We start from the raw sequence: 19,500 nt of genomic DNA, 5'->3' as shown, positions 1-19,500 counted from the left end.
GCTTGCTCCACTCCTCATTCACTACAGCAAACATCCTGGAGCGCTCCTTGAGCCACTGCTCCGCCAGGATGACTGGTCTCGGGTCATGAAACTTCACTCCTCTGCTAGGCTATAACTTGGGAGATGACAGCCCTGTTGCTATTTGAGTTGTGACCACCACATTCGGTCTATACTATGCCTTCAGCTCTTCCATCTGTAAGACGCGGATATTATTATCTTACAATTCAACGTGCAGTAGGATAAATTCCACTGATCACTCCAATGCGTCCCCCTGTCACTGCCATAGGAGCACCTAAACTGAGAGATGTGGCTTTCAGGGAAGCTACTTCAGGTTTTAACTGTTAAAGGAGAAAAAAACCCCTGTGAGACTGTTGAAGAAGAGGCGTGGAATAGAACGTGGCAAAAGGAAGATCCAAGTGGGAAAACGAACTTAACATCTCCATGCAACAGCCCAGGTCAGGCGGCCTCACCTCATCACATGGGGCTATCCTGTGAATCATGTCTTTCAGATGGCCAATCATCCGCTCTTCCTGAAAGTCATACGGGAATGTCTCTGTCCACTCTGTCAGCAACTGTAAGATTTTGGGTCCAAATTTTCTGATCCGAGCCTGAAATGGAAACCAGAATGATAGGTAGAAATTGAAACACATTTACTCATTAAAGTCTCCCAGTACATATGTACGTCACTGAAAATGGGGCCAGATTTTCAAAGAAGGCACTTATGGTTGCACCTGCAAAATCTGCACACATGCAAACAAAGAGTGTGATGCACAAGTGGTACAATTTGGCATGCAAAATATACCAGAACTTAGATGCATGCACAACTGTCTGTTTTACATGCAGATTTAAGTATTCTGCACATGCAATTGGCCAGTTTACGGCTGGATGGACATTTTGTTGGTGCAACCTTTATACCTTTTTTAAAAACATCTGGCCTTTTTGCTGATTTGAACCATATGTTCTTCCTTTTGTACTTACAACCCTCCTATATTTTCATCCTTCTCTGAAAAATAGATTGGAATGTATTTCTTGACCAACAAGGAGACATTTTTTTTGCTTCTTTGCTTTCTGGCTGTATGAAAAAACTGCTTAGAGACCAGGGGCAGATGTAACGTGAGGAAGAAAAGATGGACAAAACACCAGCATTTCAGTCACTTTACCTGGGCTACTGATAATGTTGCTCTCTTCCCACATGAGCTCAAGGTCGTGACAGGACAAGGGCACCCACTCACATAACACACAGCTGATTGCCCACTTTACTTTTGGTGTAGATTTATCTGAGGATGCCGCAGTGTGAATAGTCAAGAAGATATGGGGCAAGGAGGGATATGTGGGGAACAGCACACCCGGTGCATTAGTGTTATCTCAAAGGACGGCCTGTGTAGCTGCTTCCAAAGCTTTTATCCTCCATTATCCAAGAACATGTGAAAAGGAAATTGCGTTAAACAACAAACTGCATTTTTATTTACAGAAAACACAGACCAAAACAAACAGCTTTCTTCTGCATCCTACGTACTGTAGCTAAAGTGTACCCTGTAATCAGGAAAAATTATACTCTTGAGCTCCACAGCTCTCTGCTTTTCAACCAAGGTGGTTAAAATGTGTATTTCAGCTTTCCACCAACAACAGGTTGCAATGAACCACATCTCTAAAAATAACTGCTGTCAGCTAGCATTAAGCTCATGCTCAAAGACCAGCAGGTGGCTGCTAAAGGGAAAGCTTTATTGGAAACTACAAAGGTCTGGGGAGACATTTGCTCCAGCTGTGTAAACTGCTATTAAGAATTGAAGGAGAGGACTTTGTGCACGTCACAGGACACAGGCAATGGGAGGTCATTTGCGTGCAAGGTTTCAAAGTCAGCCCCACTCTCAGGAACACAAAATCAGCTGTGTCCCACCAACTCTGCGTTACTACAGGCCAGTCCAAAATGCAGATTCACTTCAGGCGAACAGAGAGATCTTCATAAAAATACAGTATTTCTCATTTCTTGCAAAGTTTAATGAGCAACAAAACTTCACAATGCCCACATTTTAATCCTCCTAAACTTGCATCCATTGCGGCATCAGAGAGCAGAACTCAGAAAAAACCTCAGAAAAATTGTTTTGTATGGTGCATCTCATACAGATATTTCTATTAACACCAATGTATGGGCGACCCAAGCACCAGATTTCTAAGCAGTCTGGCTGATCGCTCTCCATAGTGAAGTGGAGCTCCTGTTACTCATGCAACCAGTTGCCTAGGCAAAAACAAGCACGTGTGTTCAGGTGTTGGTGATTCAGTATTTGATGCCAAAAACAGTGTTTCAAAGCTTGAAAGGCTGATCCTGAGACTAATATCAGAATTTGGGGTTTTTTTGAAAGTTGCAACTATCGCACACTCTTCTCCCCTCCACTGCACTGAAGGTGCATCTCCTGCTCCAGTAGGATAGGTCTTCATCAGTGCACCGAGGAGAGCTTGGGTGGAATCCCGCACTGAATAGGATCCAGTGGGATCCATCTCCACCACGCTGTCTGTGGGACTGCCAGAGGATGCACATGTGTTGTTACACACATTATCAGTCTGCACAGTCCCTAGGGCAAAACAGGAGGAGTGCCGACACAGGAACAGCTTGGATTTTCTCATTCTGTTGGCTTGTCACAGCCTCACTACTGCTTTAGCTCATTCCTGGTGTGCCAGACAGCGCCGCTCTGCAGCACGGCTGTGCGGACGATCTGTCAGTGCCGGCAACGGGAGGTTAGTGGGGAGCTGCATGCTGTTACGTAGCGTTCAAACTGACAGGTAACGCCAAGAGGAAATATTACTGTACCAGAAGCAAGGAAGCAAAAGGGCAGACGCATTAAGTAAAAATGGGAGAGTGGGGTGTCGACATCTGCAATTCAGTGTGTGAGGTTTACATCCTACCTCCTTGCATCCCGCACGCTTCATCAGAGCCTTAAAGAAGTTAAGAAGGAAAGTCACCTGGGAAGACTGAGACAGGGGGAAAGGTAAAATTAGAAGAAGATTTGAAATCACTAGTGCTTGGAGCATTGCTCTTGGACATGGATACTAGGATGTGCCAATGTCAGGATCTCAGCGGCAACTGTCATCCTTTACCGGAAAGTTTCATTCAATCCAAAGGGAGATAAAGGACACACACCAGAGCCCCAGAATTCTCTGCCCATCGAAAATACATCACATTTTTCTGCTGTAAAGATAAACTAACCTTGTCCAGCACAGGGTCATCCAGCCGCTGCTGCTCAATGCACTTGAGGCAAACTCGGGACAAAAGCTCATGGGGTTCAATGAAGAGTCTGGAACTCAGCAGGAATGTAAAGATATAGGCTTTCTGCAGGAGAAAGACAAGGAGACCTGCTGTAAGCAGCCACACAGTGGGTAATATTGGCCATAAAAGCCCCAAACTCCATGGTTTTTGCATTTCCACCGGGATAGACCTTTACTTCTAAAAGACATAAGCACTCCGGACCCTGAAAATGGAACTGCCTACAGTGGGTGCAGCAGCAGCACAACTAACAGACAGCACAACTAGGGGTGCACAGAGGCCAGTGAAAGCTAAATGTGTAGACACTCAGGCATCTCTGTGTTGTACCAGGTTGTGAGCTGCAGACGCCCCCAGATTGGTCACATCTTGCTATTGCCCTGCAGGTCTCACCCAGCCTGTTTTAAGAAATATTTCATTTATTCTACTATCTCCCCAAAATTCACTTCTATCAGCCAAGCCATATGATATGCAGTCCCACATCTGTGAAGCTGTGGGAAGCAGGCCTGTTGGATAAATCCTTGGATTATTTAAAGTATTCCAGCAGTGAATTTAAAATATATGCACGAATCCTCAGTTGTTTGCATCCTAACCCCTCCTGGCACCTGAATTATCTTCTTTCCCCCAGACCTAGCCCTGCTCCCGAGCAGCAGGTCCAATATTACATATCATACGTTGCTTAATGAAAATCTCACAGCCTAATCTGTCCATTACCTATTTTTATGGCCTTTCTGTTCTTTTAATTGATATACTTCTTTAGTACTTATTTTTAGCTGATCAGAAACTGAGCTGTGGGTTATTTAAAACATGCTGTCTGCTCTGCATTGATAACTTTTATAGTCTTCTAAACTGCCCAGAAGTCAATGCCACCCTGTGCTTTGAAATACAAACGTTTCCATAGAGATATATTAGCACTTAGAAGTCTTCCAGCCAAACTCCATCCTGAATTCCACTCAGGATGTGCAAAATCCAGTGAAGTCAATGGCTTGCAGGACCATAAACCTGCTGCCAGTGCAGATCCTCACACTGTTGGTGAAGAAACACTGAATATTCACTGACGGAGCAAGGATTAGGATCTGGACTGTGTTGTTCAGTGACTGCAAAGTTGGTGTGAATAAACCCCAGGTAAATTATGAACCCACCAGAAGGATCATCTCTGTTGTCACTGAGGGAACGCTTTGTACACAGACAAACCTGGATGAATGCAGCAGCCACTGCAATTCAGCCAATTTAATGCCAGTTCATTCCTGAAGTTTTTTGCTTCAGTCTTCATCTAAACCTCTCTGGGATATGCTGCTAGTTTTGATGTGCTCCGACTGCTATACCACTAATTCATCACCACCACAGCTTCCCCTCTCCCCTACCCCATTCTCTTATTTAAAGGCAGTATCAACGTTGGGATCTGCTTTTTCATGGGAACAATTATAGAGCAGTGAAACAGCAGTTAAAGCAATGCATCAATTTACCAAGCTTTAATTGTATGCAGCTTTTAAATTAGCCCTCAATTCAAAATTTAACAAATTTGCACTTTTGCATAAAGTGCTGCCCCGATTCATCAAAATTAAACTGTTTATTACACTGTGAATTGCTTACTTCAGGGTAGTAATCAGTGGTAGGTATCAGATGCTGGATTAGAGCATCCAGAGATGCTGAGGTAAGGTTTCCATCCTGGAAGATCATTCCTCCTTGTTCGTCTTCTTTTGAAGTATGTAGATGAGGGCTGAAGCCACATTGGGTAAACATACTGGTAGAACTCAGCGTTTGGGGCATGCCTTCCTACAACACAGAAACACCTGTATTAGGGACAAAAGCCACCAGATTCACAGCCACATCTGTCTTCTGGTTGATACGAAAAACACAAGCCACTAATGAGAGTTTCCTGTTCACAAAAATAACATGATCCCTTCATTATAACCTCTTTCATTGTTGTCATTGGCCGGTCATGCTTGTGATGGGAAATACACAGGAAAATGGGATGTTTTGATTTATGCGTTTGGGCCAGAAAGTGTTGACAGCCACTTTGGGCTCCCACCCCAATCAACAGTGTCTGTGATGATTCCCTTTTTGCTGCCATTCCTTGTCACTCCCACACTGAAGAGGCAAGATACTTGGGAACTGAATTCAGCAGGTTCCTGAGCAGAACACAACTGTTCGTTTGAACCTCTGCCCGCCTGAGAACGAGGCAGGGAGAATTTAGGGTGACAGAGGAAGAAAAAAGGGGTGTCACCTAAGGCTTGCTCAGGATGGACCCTGAGAAATGCTCTGTGGCTCCCGTGGGACAGGAGAGCTGTCAGTGAGCGAGGAGGTAGAAGCAGGACCAGAAGACAACTGGGGGAGGATGGAAAAATGAAGGGAGTTGGAGGGAACAGAGAAGATAGGAGGAGATGAAGAAGAGATTAAAGAGCAAGGAAAAGTGAGGAAGAGGGAGAAGGCAGACACCTGCACTATTTTTGGAGCGTGAAGTTAGTCAGTCCTAGATCTATACTTAGGTACTAAATAAATGTTTCAAAAAGAGCCTGAACATTCATCAACTTCACCGGAGATGCAGAGTCCTCAGCACCTTTGAAAGGAAGCCAGGCACGTAGCCCAGTTTCAAGCTCCCTGTATTTCAGTTCTCTGGGCTCTTCAGGTTGCATTCTAGGCTCCATCTCAATTTTGGGGCTTACAATCAGCTTTAAATGTTTCTTCTACTAAGAAAAGTTGTTTTGTTCCTGAATTGGTGCAGAGGGACGACAGATTTTGCCCTGAGGGCTTTCAAGCATCTCCAGCTGCTTCCAAAATCCATCCTGGAAGCTGCTCTGCTCTCAGCTAGAGGCAGCATTATAGGACGTGGACTGGTAAACGGACAGTGCATGCTCACTCCCAGGTCAGCAAATGCATCATCCAGAGCAAGGGACCCCATTACCTGACTATTTGCTTCTAAATATGATTTTACTTAGTGTAAGGGAGGGTGGGGAAAGAGATGATGGAAAGGAAGAGTCCTAGAGCCAACCCCTACTCCCCTGAGCAGCTACAAAACTCCCAGGACTCCAGCTCTCCCTCCTGAGCATAGCCTCCGCTGGAAGAGCAAGATCTGCACCCTGCAGCCTGCTGAGCTGGCACCGACCTCCCACGCAGGAAGGTGCTGGGCCACAGGCAGCCTGCTGGTGCTCAGTCACAAGCAGCCAGCAGATACACCTGACTTTTAAATATATTTCTCTGCCCTTTTCTGTATCCTGTTCCATCCACTTTTCTGCCTCTTTACCACCGCACACAACTTCAAAAGCTGCCCCATGGATATGGCTTAAAAATTTGAGCTTGCTGTTCTCCCTGACATCCATCAGTAGGTGTGCTGTGACCCAGCCAGCTCAGCTTCAGTTACACGCATGGTATGTTGTATTTACTGTTGCAAAAGCACCTCTTTACCTGGCACAACCCATCTACTCCCCCAAAGCTCAGGCTGCTCCAGCTTGCCAACTCAGAGCCTTGGGCCACCGAGGATGAGAAGGGCAGTGTGCCTGGAAGCCAGGCAGGGTGTGAAGCCCTGGGAGAGGCTGGGGGCTGGGTCCCAGCACCGTGGGAGATCAGGCTTTACGAGCAAAACTTGGGTGACTTCATCCTTCAAAGGAGGGACTGTTCCCTGGGTGGCAGCAGTGTAGTTACTGCATCTTATCTCATTCTGGGAGGCTCACATGGGGCGGGAGCGCAGGGTGCCTCCGGGATTTGCAATCAAGCAAGAAGGAACCAAAATGTCAAAACCAACAAATTCCTCCCTTGAACAAAAAATAAAATAGATGTCAGGGATTTTAGTTTAAAGACCAGAATATTTGAGTGTCATCCCAGCTAGGATGGAAGTTGAAGTATCTAGTTTTAATGACTGTGCAGATGTGCTTGTTAATAAGGCTCTGAGAACAACTAATTGCTGCTTTTTGTACACTGCTCAGACTCCGAGTAGTAAATGGGAAAGACTGCCAAATCCCATTTGTTACTTCTAACATGCTCTATGTTAGGTCTTGTTCCTGTGGCAATAATCCCAAGAAGGATTGCATGTCCATATAGATCAGGAAATAAATCTCATGGACATATAGCTGTCTAGATGAGGAAAAGAAAACGTTAAAACATCTGAGAACTTACAGGACACATCCTGGCTTCAGCCATAGAACAGAATTTGAAGTAATAATTTATTCAGTGCAATCCCTCATTGTCAATGCCATTTTTATTATCAAATAGAAACATATCTAAACAGGATATTGCCTGAACTTCTGCATCTCATTACACAAGAAATCTTGCTGAAATACATAGTAATGCTTCCTAAGAAAAAGTTACCTTTTTTTAAACAGCTGAATAAAAACAGCTGTACAACTGTCACAGAGACATCTGTCTTGGGTATTGTGAAGAAATTAAATATGACTTTTTATCATGCAGTTCTTGGTCTAATCTCAACTTTTCAGGCAAGGCCTATGTTGTATCTGAGCTGGTGCCTCGTTGCCACCTTACTTGAAGTTAACTGATCCTGTTCTGTTCACATCAGGATGAAGGCCAACTGTACAGAGACTAAAAACCTCTTGCACTACTAAGCTTGATACTAACTAACATTAATATTTGGCAGATAGGAATTTAGGACAGGGACTTCTCTCCTTGCAACAGCTGCTTTCTTTTTATGTACATGCAGTTTCTGAAATACTCTTTCCAAAAGTACTAAATAGGAACACGACCTTGCTTTGAAAGAGCCCAAACACGTGATTGCCTGCAGTAGGCAGATGAGGTTATGCTGTCAATCACTTACAGAATACAGAAACAAGAAGGAAGGCACTGAGAGAGGAAAACAAACAAGCAAACAACCTTAAGGAGATCTGTCTTCCTGTACTGACGGTGGTTTGGATGATGGAGAAGGCAGGCGGTGTAGATTGAGACAGACCCTTCCCAGAAGAGCAGAATGACAGGTAAGGGGAAACACCCCCAGGCTGCAGAAGGGAAGTTCCAGTTGAATGTAAGAGAAAATCCTCCCCTGGGCACCACGTGAAATTGGAAGAGAGACCTGGGAAGGATGTTCAACTTCCATCCTGGGAAACTTTCAAAACCCAACTAGAAAAGGCCCTGAGCAAACTTTGAAGTTAGCCCTGCTTCGAGCAGATACTTGGACTAATGACCATGAGAGGTCCCTTCTGATTAACTTTTCTGTGATTCTAATACAAATCTTCTTCAAACTGTTCAAGTATTGCCCCAGTTCTGGGCTTTTAAATACAAACCATGGCAAGCAAAAGTCAAGCCCAGAGCATTAGATCGTATTTGTAAAGAAGTCCATGTTGGATGTAAAAACTTTATCCCATTTTTCCTGGAAAGAACAGCTCACATGGTAAAAATGGCTCAAAGCCTCACTTGAAAACCACTGGAACTTAACCAGGAGTCAGTAAGATTTAAGCATGTGAAAATTCAGTAATTGTATTTATATACAATTATATATATATTTTTATATATATATCTACACACTAATAAAATGTAAGTGCTTCCCTGAACTTTAGTCCAATCAAGCACACAATGTTTCGCTGTTCCTCTCATTTCAGATGGAAATCAGATGCTAATTTCAACCAAAACTTGCAGGATGATACAGAGATCTCAAAAGCGCCTGGCTTCTTCCACATGCCATAAAGCCCAGCAGCTGGTAGCAGAGAATGACCCAAATTAGTGACCTTCTGGGCAGAGAGCAACAACGTGAGCTGACCTGCTGCTGGGCTCAAGAGGACTTGTAACTTGTATGGAGGTGAGAGACCGTACAAATATATGAGCTGAAGGAATGGCACCACCAACCCCGCCAGGTACAGGGAAATCTAATCATGCAAGGAAAAGCTAAACCCCCAAGTTTCACAAGTTTCTGCTGCTCTTACGCGTACTTACTAAGACCTAGAAATTTCCAGCAGTAAACATACTGGAGGGCTGGTGCCCTGACTTTGGAACGAGATAGCGCTACACACTGATCCCAAGACTAGACTTCATGCTTATGGGTTCAGAAGGAGCAGAGATGCTTTGCTAACAGCACATGGGCTCTGGTGGCAGCGACAAGGGTAAAACAGAATGTACGCCTTGAAGGACCACTTTGATAAATGGTGCTCCAGAAGGAGCGCTGCTGGCGAGGGGATCTTAGTGAAGGGCACACTTCCACATCCCACCACGCAAAATGACTGATGATACAGGTGGCTGGCTGCACATGTGCAGCATTTAAACTATCTCTGTGCTCTAAAGGACTGAGACCCAGAGACGGGAAAATGTCTCTGCACCAGTTGAAAATAGAAAGGCAGACTGTTTCTGGGACTGGTCTCTGTGGGAGAAGGCGGGGCATATGGCTCTTTCCTTGCCTACAGAAAACCAAGGTTATAGAACGAAGAAAAAAGGAAACGGGGCTCAGCACTGGCATCTGCATAAAGGCAACATAAAATGCTACTGAGCTGAAACAGTAGCATTTTGCATTAATTTTATGAAAATGTTATGTCTACCAGCAGTGGCACAGTCCGATCAATAATCCCAGCTCTGTGCAAGTCGTGCTAAGCAAGAAGGTGCAAAAAAGGTCTGTCCTCACTTGTCGGGGCACTTTGCAGTAAGGTGTCCTCGTGACCCTTCTTACTCCCAAGGAGGAGCAGGACAACTGTGTCACACTGGATCATAGTGGGCTCCTCCGTGTTCTCCAAGATCTTGGTGTTGTGCATTCAGCCAAGGATGCTCTGATTGGGAAATGCAACAGCTCAAGCAACAGCTTGTTCAACTGTGGCTTTTTTGGATTATGAAGTCTGGTTTGCTGGAAGTGAGCCCGCTGCCACTGCAGAGGAAACGCACTTCTGGGTGTTACAGTAGTAACTGGAACAGGGAATCTTTGCTTATATTTATTTCTACCTCTACTCTTTTTTTGCTGTTCTTCTGTTTCACCATTCTTGGCTTTTCATGTTTATTAAAGAGTGCCTTGCCTTTACATTCTTTTAATATATTTCATACATTCGTAAGACTAGAAAAGAAATTTAAAAATAACGGCAATATACTGCTTTTTAATCTTTCTCTATGGGCCAGGGCAGCTCAATATTCCAACACAGTGATGAAAACAGATAATCCACAGACGCTTCTCACTACAAAAGATACTGCTTACACAAAAATATTTAAGAACTTGATTCACTGATCCAAAGCACAGAACCAAAGGATCACCAATGCTCGGGAGAAAAGCTGCCCACAAACTCTACATCCACAAGTGCCTTAAAACCCCTGGAAAACCAGTGCCCCAAACCTGGAAAACAGAGCAGGGCACGGCTTACAGACAGGACTGCCTAATGATGACTGTAATATGGGCCCATCAATCTGCGGCAAGAGAGGTGCAATGTGCTAGAGGGTGGCTAACAGGCTGCCAGCTCTGCCTCCCTGGTGCCAGCCCAGTGACCTGCAGCAGAACCATGAAGGTAAAAACCCCACCAGCTTTCCCCAAGTCCACTGCCTGCTGTCACAAATGTCCCCACGGCAAGTACAGTTAGTGCCTACGTGGACATGAAACGGTCAGGAAACATTTAATGTGATTTTCAGCGGCTTTGATGTGATAAGTGTTTTATCCTTTATCAAAAACTTAATCACACTGTTTACTTTTGATCTTCATTTCATCTCTGCCTTCCATCTGCTCTGCCTCTCTCAAGGGGAAACAAGAGCTGCTACCACGTGATGAATGGAGCTGGGCTGCAGACTTATCTTCCCACCCACTTAACTTTCAGATTAACAAAATAAATAAAACCCTTCCCACTTCAGGGATGAAAGGCACAAGCTTTTGACAATCTCCCACCAGAATTACAGGAGCTAGAGTGGATGGTAAGGAAAGGTGTGGAGGCTGGGGTGTCCATCCATGCCATATGGGAGGATCCAGTTTCACTCACTATCCTGACCACGACCATGGGCTCCTCCTTACAAGAACTCAGGGTGTGCAAGTCAGTGCTCAGTGAGCATGAGCAGGGGATAAATCAAGGCTATGGGAGACTCAGGGTCAAGCAAAAGTTGGCAAGGCACAAACTGTAACAAATATACCTAGAGTGAGTCGGACTGGTTCTTACTCCTGTCAGGGAACAGAGATTGATGTCTCCCATCCCAATCCTGCAGAAGTCTTTACTGTTCAAACTTTCACCAAAACTAGAGTTCAAGAAAGTGCAGATGGTTCACTAACACATTTTGGAAAAACGTATTGGAGAATTCTTGGCCAGCATTTGTAATCAAACCTATTATCCAACCATCACCAATCTCTCTATTTGAAACTAGAAGAACTTTGCTGAAGTATTTCCTCTGCTCCAAAAGCATCAGGAACTGAGGGATGGCCCAGATGACCTAATGGGCTGCACCGGGCTGCAGCTCAGAGCAGACGTACAGATCTCTTCTCCCTCTATGTTTAGTTGCAATGACACCAAAACCGAGGTGCTGTTTGCTCTAATTCACATCCAGGTGAATCCTGCCCCAAACAGAAGTCACTATGGTGATGAACAAACAGTGGGATAGGAAACTGGAGCCAAAGGTGATCTACTTAATGCCACAAGTGGGAGAGGAACCAACTCCCACTCCTATTCATTAGGCTTTGGGGTCCAAGCTCTGACCAGTTACCATCTAGGTGGCTTGGAAAAGACTTTGACTCCTAAACCAAGGCTCAAGTAGGTAACGACTGAAGGAGCAGAAACAATCGTGCAGTGGAGCAGGCTGCACAGTGATGGCCAGTTTCAAACTCTCTCCCGTTAACAACTTCACAGGCAGCCTGAGCACACCACCTGGAGCCAGAAGGGTTTAGCTGTTCACAGACGCGTTATTTGACACGGAGACTTTTCTATCAACGATGCTTCTCATCTCTGCTACACGCTTCCTGCGGGTCAGGACATGGCACGAGTTCTTCAGCTGTTCCCCATGAAGCCCTCACTTTCTGCCCCATCCCCTGGGGAACAAGCCCTGCTCCAAGCTCTCAGCCAGGACAGCACAAGACACAGCTGGGTCTCACCTGCCTCCGTACCTGCCCGGTGCTGTCCTACAAGGCCTAAATACTGGCAGGCTCGGCAGAAACTTCAGCAACAGATACTCATTTTTCTCTACATTACTTTGAGTAATTTTCCAGCTATTCATCTTTGCAGACAAAAAAATAAAAATTCACAAGATAATAATAATGAGTTAAAATTCAGATTTTTCTCTACTTCTTTTGTAGGGAGGGAAGTAGAGGAAAAAGGATCAAAAGAATTCTGATGTTTCAGAAAACAAAAGGAAAACCCCTGCAAAGTAATTGCTTCCAGTTGTCAAGGCCATGGTTATAAACTTTTTTTTCAGCAAGAGTACCTGGCATTAACAAACTCAATGTATTTGATGCTGATTTAATTCGGAAACCGGTAGCAGATGTAAGTTTCTTTTCACCAGGCCATGAAACATTTAATTTACAGTCCATGAAGTTGTGAGATTGCAGAAAACTCAACCTGTCAATCCCAGTACTGTTGGAAATGGTTACATGAGCAATATAATGAAGCTGTACAACTTAGAAACACAAAAGAATCACAAGTGAAAAGAACCACAGGATACGAAAAGTGGGGAAAAAAACACTTTAACTGCAATATTCTCCAAACTCAATAACAACGATTATATCTCAATATGGGCTGGCTCCCTTCCATTGCTACCCATTCCTTGCAGCAGCTGAGGCACTTCACTGAAATTCCCATGAACAGGATTGCAAGAGCAGCAAGTGAATTTAAGGGGTTTGGGTATCTATTCAGAATTAGACAATAATTGTATTTCCTTTGATCCCACCTGGTTCTCACCTCTTGCTCATCTCTCCTCCCAAATCACTTCCCTAAAGAATTCACCCCCCCAGTCCTCTCCTGTGGAGCCTCCTTTGGGCGTTGCAGATCAGGAGGGGAAGGAAAACTCCTGATGAATCTAAATCAGCAATTGCAAAAAGCAACCTTGGGCAAAGTAAGGGAAAGATGAGCAGAGCAGCGGGGAGCAAGAGGACGGTTCTACAATGTGTTGTGGCGCACGGCACTCCAGAGCAAGGGGGGGATGCAGGCCAGGAGCCTCAGCGTGCCTGGAAAACTTTTTTCTTTTTCTTCTGTAAAATTTCTTTCAAGGAAAGAAAAAGTTTTCTCTACATCTGTTTTGGCCTGAACTGAAGTGCTCTGACCTGCCCTGGCAGTTGCTGCAGCCTGCAGCTGCAGTGGATGCTGCTGCCCACCACCATTCCTGGGGAGGAGGGGCAGCGCGTGGCACAGCCCCAGCCCCCAGCACAAGGTAGGGATGGGGATGCACTAGGAAGCTCCGACTGAGGGGGAACAGGCTACAGGAGCAGCTAAGCTGCAACTCCCATGGGAAACCGGGAAGCACCTAGAGCACAAACCCTCTTCATCCAGTTTTTCAAGGGAAAACTGAAACCAAAGTGACCTCTGCTGTAAAAGGCGCTACAAACTCACTCACACACTAAGCAATTCTTGATGGGCTTCCAACTTCTCCATAAGAAAGCATTCTAATTCAAAAGAACAATTCCAAATATTCTGACCAGCAAACGGGCCCAGCATCTACAGTGCCCCAGAACATGCAGAGCAGCTCTCAGGTCTCCATCCTCTCCCTGCTAGCCCTTGGGTGAGTCACAGAGCAAAGGCTGGTGTTCACAGCAGCCACAAAAATGATTCCTTTGCAGCAGACCTCCACACCAGAAGGGCCTGGGGCATGTGGCACCTGCAGTGTACATTGCAATGTGACAGAAAAAAGGTTCAACTCAAACACCAAAGAAATTACACAGCTCTACTCTCAAATATTGACTCCGGGCTAGAACAAGAGCCTTTATTCTCCAAGCTACGCACACAGCTGCATTCACAGGCAGCCAACAGGACAGGCATGCCTACATCTACCAGCTAAATTTTTTCCATCATGTCAGTAAGAATGATCACAGCTACTCTTGTACTAGAGGTTTATAAGAAATATCTGGCAGTCAAAATACTACAGTGAAAAAAACAACTACACTAACCAATTACCTCGAAATCTGATGGACATGCCTCAGAAAGAGACCCAATTTATAGGTAAGGAGGCATTAAATCAATTACCAGCATGGTACAAGCAAGAACAAGGTCACCTTGCTGAAGGAATATTTCTGTTTATGCTCATGTCAGAGTATTTTTTCAATAGAGAAAAATGAAAAGCTGATTATCATGAATTTGGTAGACTGGACTGAAGTAGAATGTAAATCAGAAATGAGAAGATTTATGGCCAATTAAATTGAACTCCAATCAAAATCCCATTCAGACAACAGTTCCCTGGAGGCTTCAATTTGTTAGTGCCACATTTTTTTTAATAACTTTCTTTCTCATGTAACATCAGCAATAATAAAAGCCCTTCAAAAACAAGCTGTGCTGCAAAAGCATTATTTATCTTAAAATGCCATCATTACCTGGAATCGGAAAGCATTGAAAGGATGCACCGCAATTGCTCAGGAACAGCCCCCCATAAAACTGCAATGAGTGTAAAGCTTTTTTTTTTTTTTTTTTCTTAGTTTCAGAACGATTTCTCTGGTTCAAGTCTGAGGTATTTCTCCTGAGTAAAAGCAATTTGGCATCAACCCTGGCATAAGACTGAACGCAGCCTCTGATGTCTCGGATCCTTTCCCAATATTGCACGTGAACTATGGGGCCAGTAGCATATCTGTGCCTCATCATTATCCAATTTTTAGTATTATTAGGAGGAGAACGCCTACCGATATATTCCAGATGCCCTTGACAGTATTCAAATGTATGCTAAAGCAGCAGTCTGGATTTCTCTCACTTTAGGCTAGAAAATCTATTTTCTGCTCTAATGTGCCTCTCTCCCCTTGTGCCTCCCCTTCCTCCCGAGTTCCTGGTAAAAGCCTTAGACAATATAAAAAACATTCTGGTGCATAGGAATTTTTTTTTTTTTTTTTTGAGCAAAATTTATCCTTCATCTTTCCTCAAGAAAAAGGATTTCCTTTTCCTTAAGGAAAGAAAAAGGATACATAGAACAAAAATAGAAGGAGAAAAATGAGAGTGCTTAAGAGTGGGAATGAATTACTGCACCTTTTGTTAAACAGAGAATCACAAAATTTTCCTCAAGTGAAGTCGGATCTCAACCAGGCATGGACAGAGAGGGAAATCCCGGAACAAAACCATGCAGGCAGTGTTCCCAGAAACCACTGACATCAACAGGAGCCTTTTGGCTCAGTTCAGTTGTCGCGGACGGGCCACCACTGTGACTGCCTGGAAATCAGTCAATGCTTGGATTTTCTTGCTTCAGCAGAAGTGGTGAGGAGAGGAAGTTATTTAAGGATAACTAACAGTTGTCAATCTGAAGGGCTGTATGGTTTTGTAGGGCAGTCTGGGCTGCGGCATCGAACTCACACTTATAAATGAGAATGCTGCAGTGGGAATTTTATTTCATATCTAAATACACGGGCATGACATCATGACTGCCTTCAGACCTCAGCAGCCACCGCCTCTCAGGAACTGCTTCTTCCAAGCCAAACCTGGAGGAATCAGAGCAGCTTAAAAGCAGCATGGCAGAGTCTGGCCCCAGCAACACCGACAGCTTTGCTTGAGCAAGGACGCCTCTCCCCATCTAAATGAATGCTGTCTCCACCGCATGCTGTCAGAATTACAATGGAAAGCCCGTAAATAAAACAGAAATGCAGATCTCAGTCCTCCTCTCATGACATCTTGGTGAGAACAAGCCCTGACAGGAATAAAAAACCTCCCACACTAAGTAAAGCAATTCTGCTATTTATGCAGAAGGAAGAAGGAAAGCTGTATATCAAACAAATAATTACAAGAGCAGCTTTATCAGTCCCTGCTGATTACTCTCAGCTCGGTTTGATGATTCTGCCAGCGCTCCGCAGGTTGTTCAGAGAGGTGCATGTCACAACATTTTACTCTCAGTTCCTTCATTTATTAGCACCTACTGCTACCTGTCTCTTAGTCAAAAACCTTGACACACATTCAGAAATTGGTCTCCTGGAGTCTGTCAGGGAGATTTAAAACCCTATAAATCATATTTTTATATGTACACATGCAACCTCAGACAGTCTCCACACACGCATATGAATGCATAATGATGTATTTCACGTGTTACATATGTATATGCAGTTACATAGAGGCACACACATTTTCCTATGAGTGCACACACCACCACCCCGCCACCCCCCCAATATGCAAACACAGCAATTCAAGTAACTTGCTCATCGCTGCTCCAGTGGGACAACATTTCATTTGACTTTTCTTCCCAAATTTGCTGGACTATTAAATGGAAGAGGGTATAATCTTCATCTCAGAATATATCAATGCCTTCTGAAGAACAGCACCAGAGCTCTGACTGTCACCAATGTCAATTTATCACCAGTGTTAATTACGCTGTATTTGAGCAATGCTCAGTTACCAGATCAGCACAAATGTTTCTTGGATTTTTTTGCTCCTAATTGCCATGGTTTGCAAGCCTCCCTGAGATTTATGTCCAACTGCAAGGCATCCTTTGCGGCGAACACCTCTGGGCTTTGGTGTGCACTGCCCAGCCGTGGGGACAGACACCCAAGCACCCGATTCATGATGCTCATCCCCCCCCCTATCCTAAGCTCGCCTTTAAGAGCTGCGCACAGGATTGCAAGACTGGAAAACCAAGAGGTCAGAGCTGAGCCTGTCTGATGAATCCAGCCATGCATGCTTCCTAGCTAACTCCTCCCAAATATCCCCTCGGCCCTGGGCTCACGATGCACTGATGATGGCACTTGAACACAGGACCTCCCCCCCCTACCAGGGAAGGTGGACAGAGCACAGGGGCTACACCGGTGCAGCCAGCATCAGGCTCCGGTCCTAGGTATAGGTTTGGGTTATTTCATCCTAGCATCCCCGGCGTGCTCCAGACTGACAAGCAGGCTCTTGTGCTCTATGAATGGCATATGGACACATCTCCCTAAAAGAAACGAGCTCGTGAGCTTCTGGATTTCCCCTTCTGGAGCACCATCTGCACCTGCTCCCAGTCCCACCACCCGCTACTGCGGCATGATGCGAGGCTGCCGGGCACACGCCAGCGCTTGGGTGCTCAGCAGCCCTGCGCTTCACGGAGGCGAGAAAGCATCATCATCTTCTGTAGCCATCCCCAAATTTAAACACATTCACGCTAGAATACGCTCAACCCACGCAAGTTCAACTTTCCTTTGGAGAGGCAAGGAGTCTTCCGCTGACAGATTTTCTCTGGCTGCATCAAGCACTTTAAAAAAAAAAAAAAAGGAGGAAAAGAGGAGACTCTGCTGACATTTAGGATGACATTTAGGATAACACAGCAAGTCTGTAGCTGGAAAATAAATCCCTCAACTTCAGAAAGAGGAAATTTTAGCTGCAGCCCAAGCACCACAGCAGGTGGGGGTGCTGGGCCCACGTGGGTCCTGCTCAGGCTCCCACACCCCAGGGAAGCACCACACTCAGCCCTGACCACCTCTTCCCCAGCAGGCGAGAGGCACGGGGGAGTCACCACTGAGCTGACTAATTGCTCATTAGCCAAAATTAACTCTGCAAGACAATTCTGTGATCACTGCTAAAAGTCTGTCATTAAAAGGGACTGCAGACATTAGTTCTTTGCTCCCTATCAAAGCACCAGCAAGGTGACGCTCTGGTTTCAGGATCAACAATCTGCTCTTGGAGAAACACGGGAATTGCCCATGGTCCAGCCAGCTCACCCGCCTGCCTCTCACGCTGGCTGCCATCAGACGGATCGTAGAAAGGGACAAGAGCACTGCAGAGGGCTGAAATACAACAGTTTGCTCACTACAGCTGCCTCTTTCTGCGCCCAAGTAGTTAGAGACTAGTTGATACCCCGAAGCACAAGGTTTAATAGCCATCCAAAACCTGCTATTGTTAGTTATTCTCAGAGCCCATATAAAAATTACAACCTTCAGGAACCAGCAAGCAGAAGCCTTCCGAGAGCTACGGTAGGGAGCTCAGTGAAACACATGCGTGTTTGAAGAGTTGACTTTAAATATTAGAGGACTATTTTTTTTCTTGGCATCATTCCATTGATTTTTGTGGCATAAAACCCAGGGGTGAATATGGTCCAAGATATACACAAAATGAGCTAAATTCTGAACTGCACTTGCTGACCTCATAACTCTCCAGCAGTCGAAATGTGGGTTACAAAGCCAATTTCCATAAAGGACATGTTCAGTTAACAGTGGGAGACTGTGCTGACTCGAGCTGTGTGAGCACACTGCTGAGATATTTCCCACATAATCTACATTCATTCCATACTTTTTGGAAGTGCTCCTCAAAAGATGGTGTCAAGGGTGCAAATCCTATAGATCAGAAAGATATGTGACCTGTCAGGAAGCACAGAGCTTTTTTAACTCATTCTGGTGCTTTGACAAGCCACAAACAACACACACTGTTTTTCTTCCCCCCAGCCTCCAAGGCTGCAGGGTAGCAGCTTGCTTAGCGTATGGGCAGCCCAGCTGGGGACATATACCACCCTTCCACAGTGCTTGAAAAAGGACATGCTACACAGGAACACAGTGAAAATCCCAACTTTTGTCTATGGATAGAGCCCAACATCAAAGGCTATATTCATTCATTCATTCATTTCGCGCATTACTTGAGCAACAGTGAGGTTTTTAAAGCAGCAACTACCATTGTTATGAAATTGTACCATTTTAATAATAACAAACTACCTGACATAAAATTTGAATGTACACCAGAGCTGTTACCCTGTGGCTAAATATCTCACTCAATCTTCTAAGACTCCAGACCTGCCCAGACAGACATACACAATAGGACTTTAAACACTATAGGGGAATTTCTGGTAAAATTATGCATGTAAAGATATGCAAATACGCAGGATTTGCAAAAGGAAGAGACTAGTGTCACCTGTAATCTCTCAAGGCTGTAGATATATATATGCAATTGAAGAAAAACCTTGACTTTCCACTCCGCATGGGAAATTGGATGAATCACATGCTCAAATTAGGCTGCCATCACCAGGTAGCTGGGGCCATATTCTAACCATTTTATTTCTGTTCAGCGGCCACAAACTCAACATGCCCTTGAAGTCAGTGTGACTATACAAAAAGTACACTTCTGCTTCACGCGGATAAGGGGAGTCACCTCTGCTCCCCAGTTAAAACTGACTGCTCACGTAAATATTTACGGCTACAAGGTTAGACATCACATTTAAAAACTCAGTCTCTGGTTATTTGCAAATTTTATAACAGTGCTAATACCAAAACCACAAATGTGCAACTTGTCTTG

General features: G+C 44.8%; 1 protein-coding gene across 1 annotated transcript in view; it reads right to left on the bottom strand.

Moving 5' to 3' along the window:
• The window catches only part of RASGEF1C (RasGEF domain family member 1C), an 80,782-nt gene that overhangs the window by 28,758 nt on the left and 32,524 nt on the right, over window positions 1-19,500 (bottom strand). The window contains exons 2-4 of the mRNA XM_055718967.1: window positions 4,850-5,032; window positions 3,203-3,325; window positions 471-608 (exon numbers count right to left, since the gene is read on the bottom strand). Coding sequence (XP_055574942.1) covers window positions 471-608; window positions 3,203-3,325; window positions 4,850-5,026 — 438 coding nt within the window. The 5' untranslated portion in view covers window positions 5,027-5,032. The remainder of the gene's footprint in view (window positions 1-470; window positions 609-3,202; window positions 3,326-4,849; window positions 5,033-19,500) is intronic.

This window comes from Falco cherrug, chromosome 8 (assembly GCF_023634085.1).
Source record: "Falco cherrug isolate bFalChe1 chromosome 8, bFalChe1.pri, whole genome shotgun sequence".
Taxonomy (NCBI): domain Eukaryota; kingdom Metazoa; phylum Chordata; class Aves; order Falconiformes; family Falconidae; genus Falco; species Falco cherrug.
The sequence above is the reverse complement of the archived record's forward strand: the minus strand, read 5'-3'. Positions and strand labels throughout refer to the sequence as shown.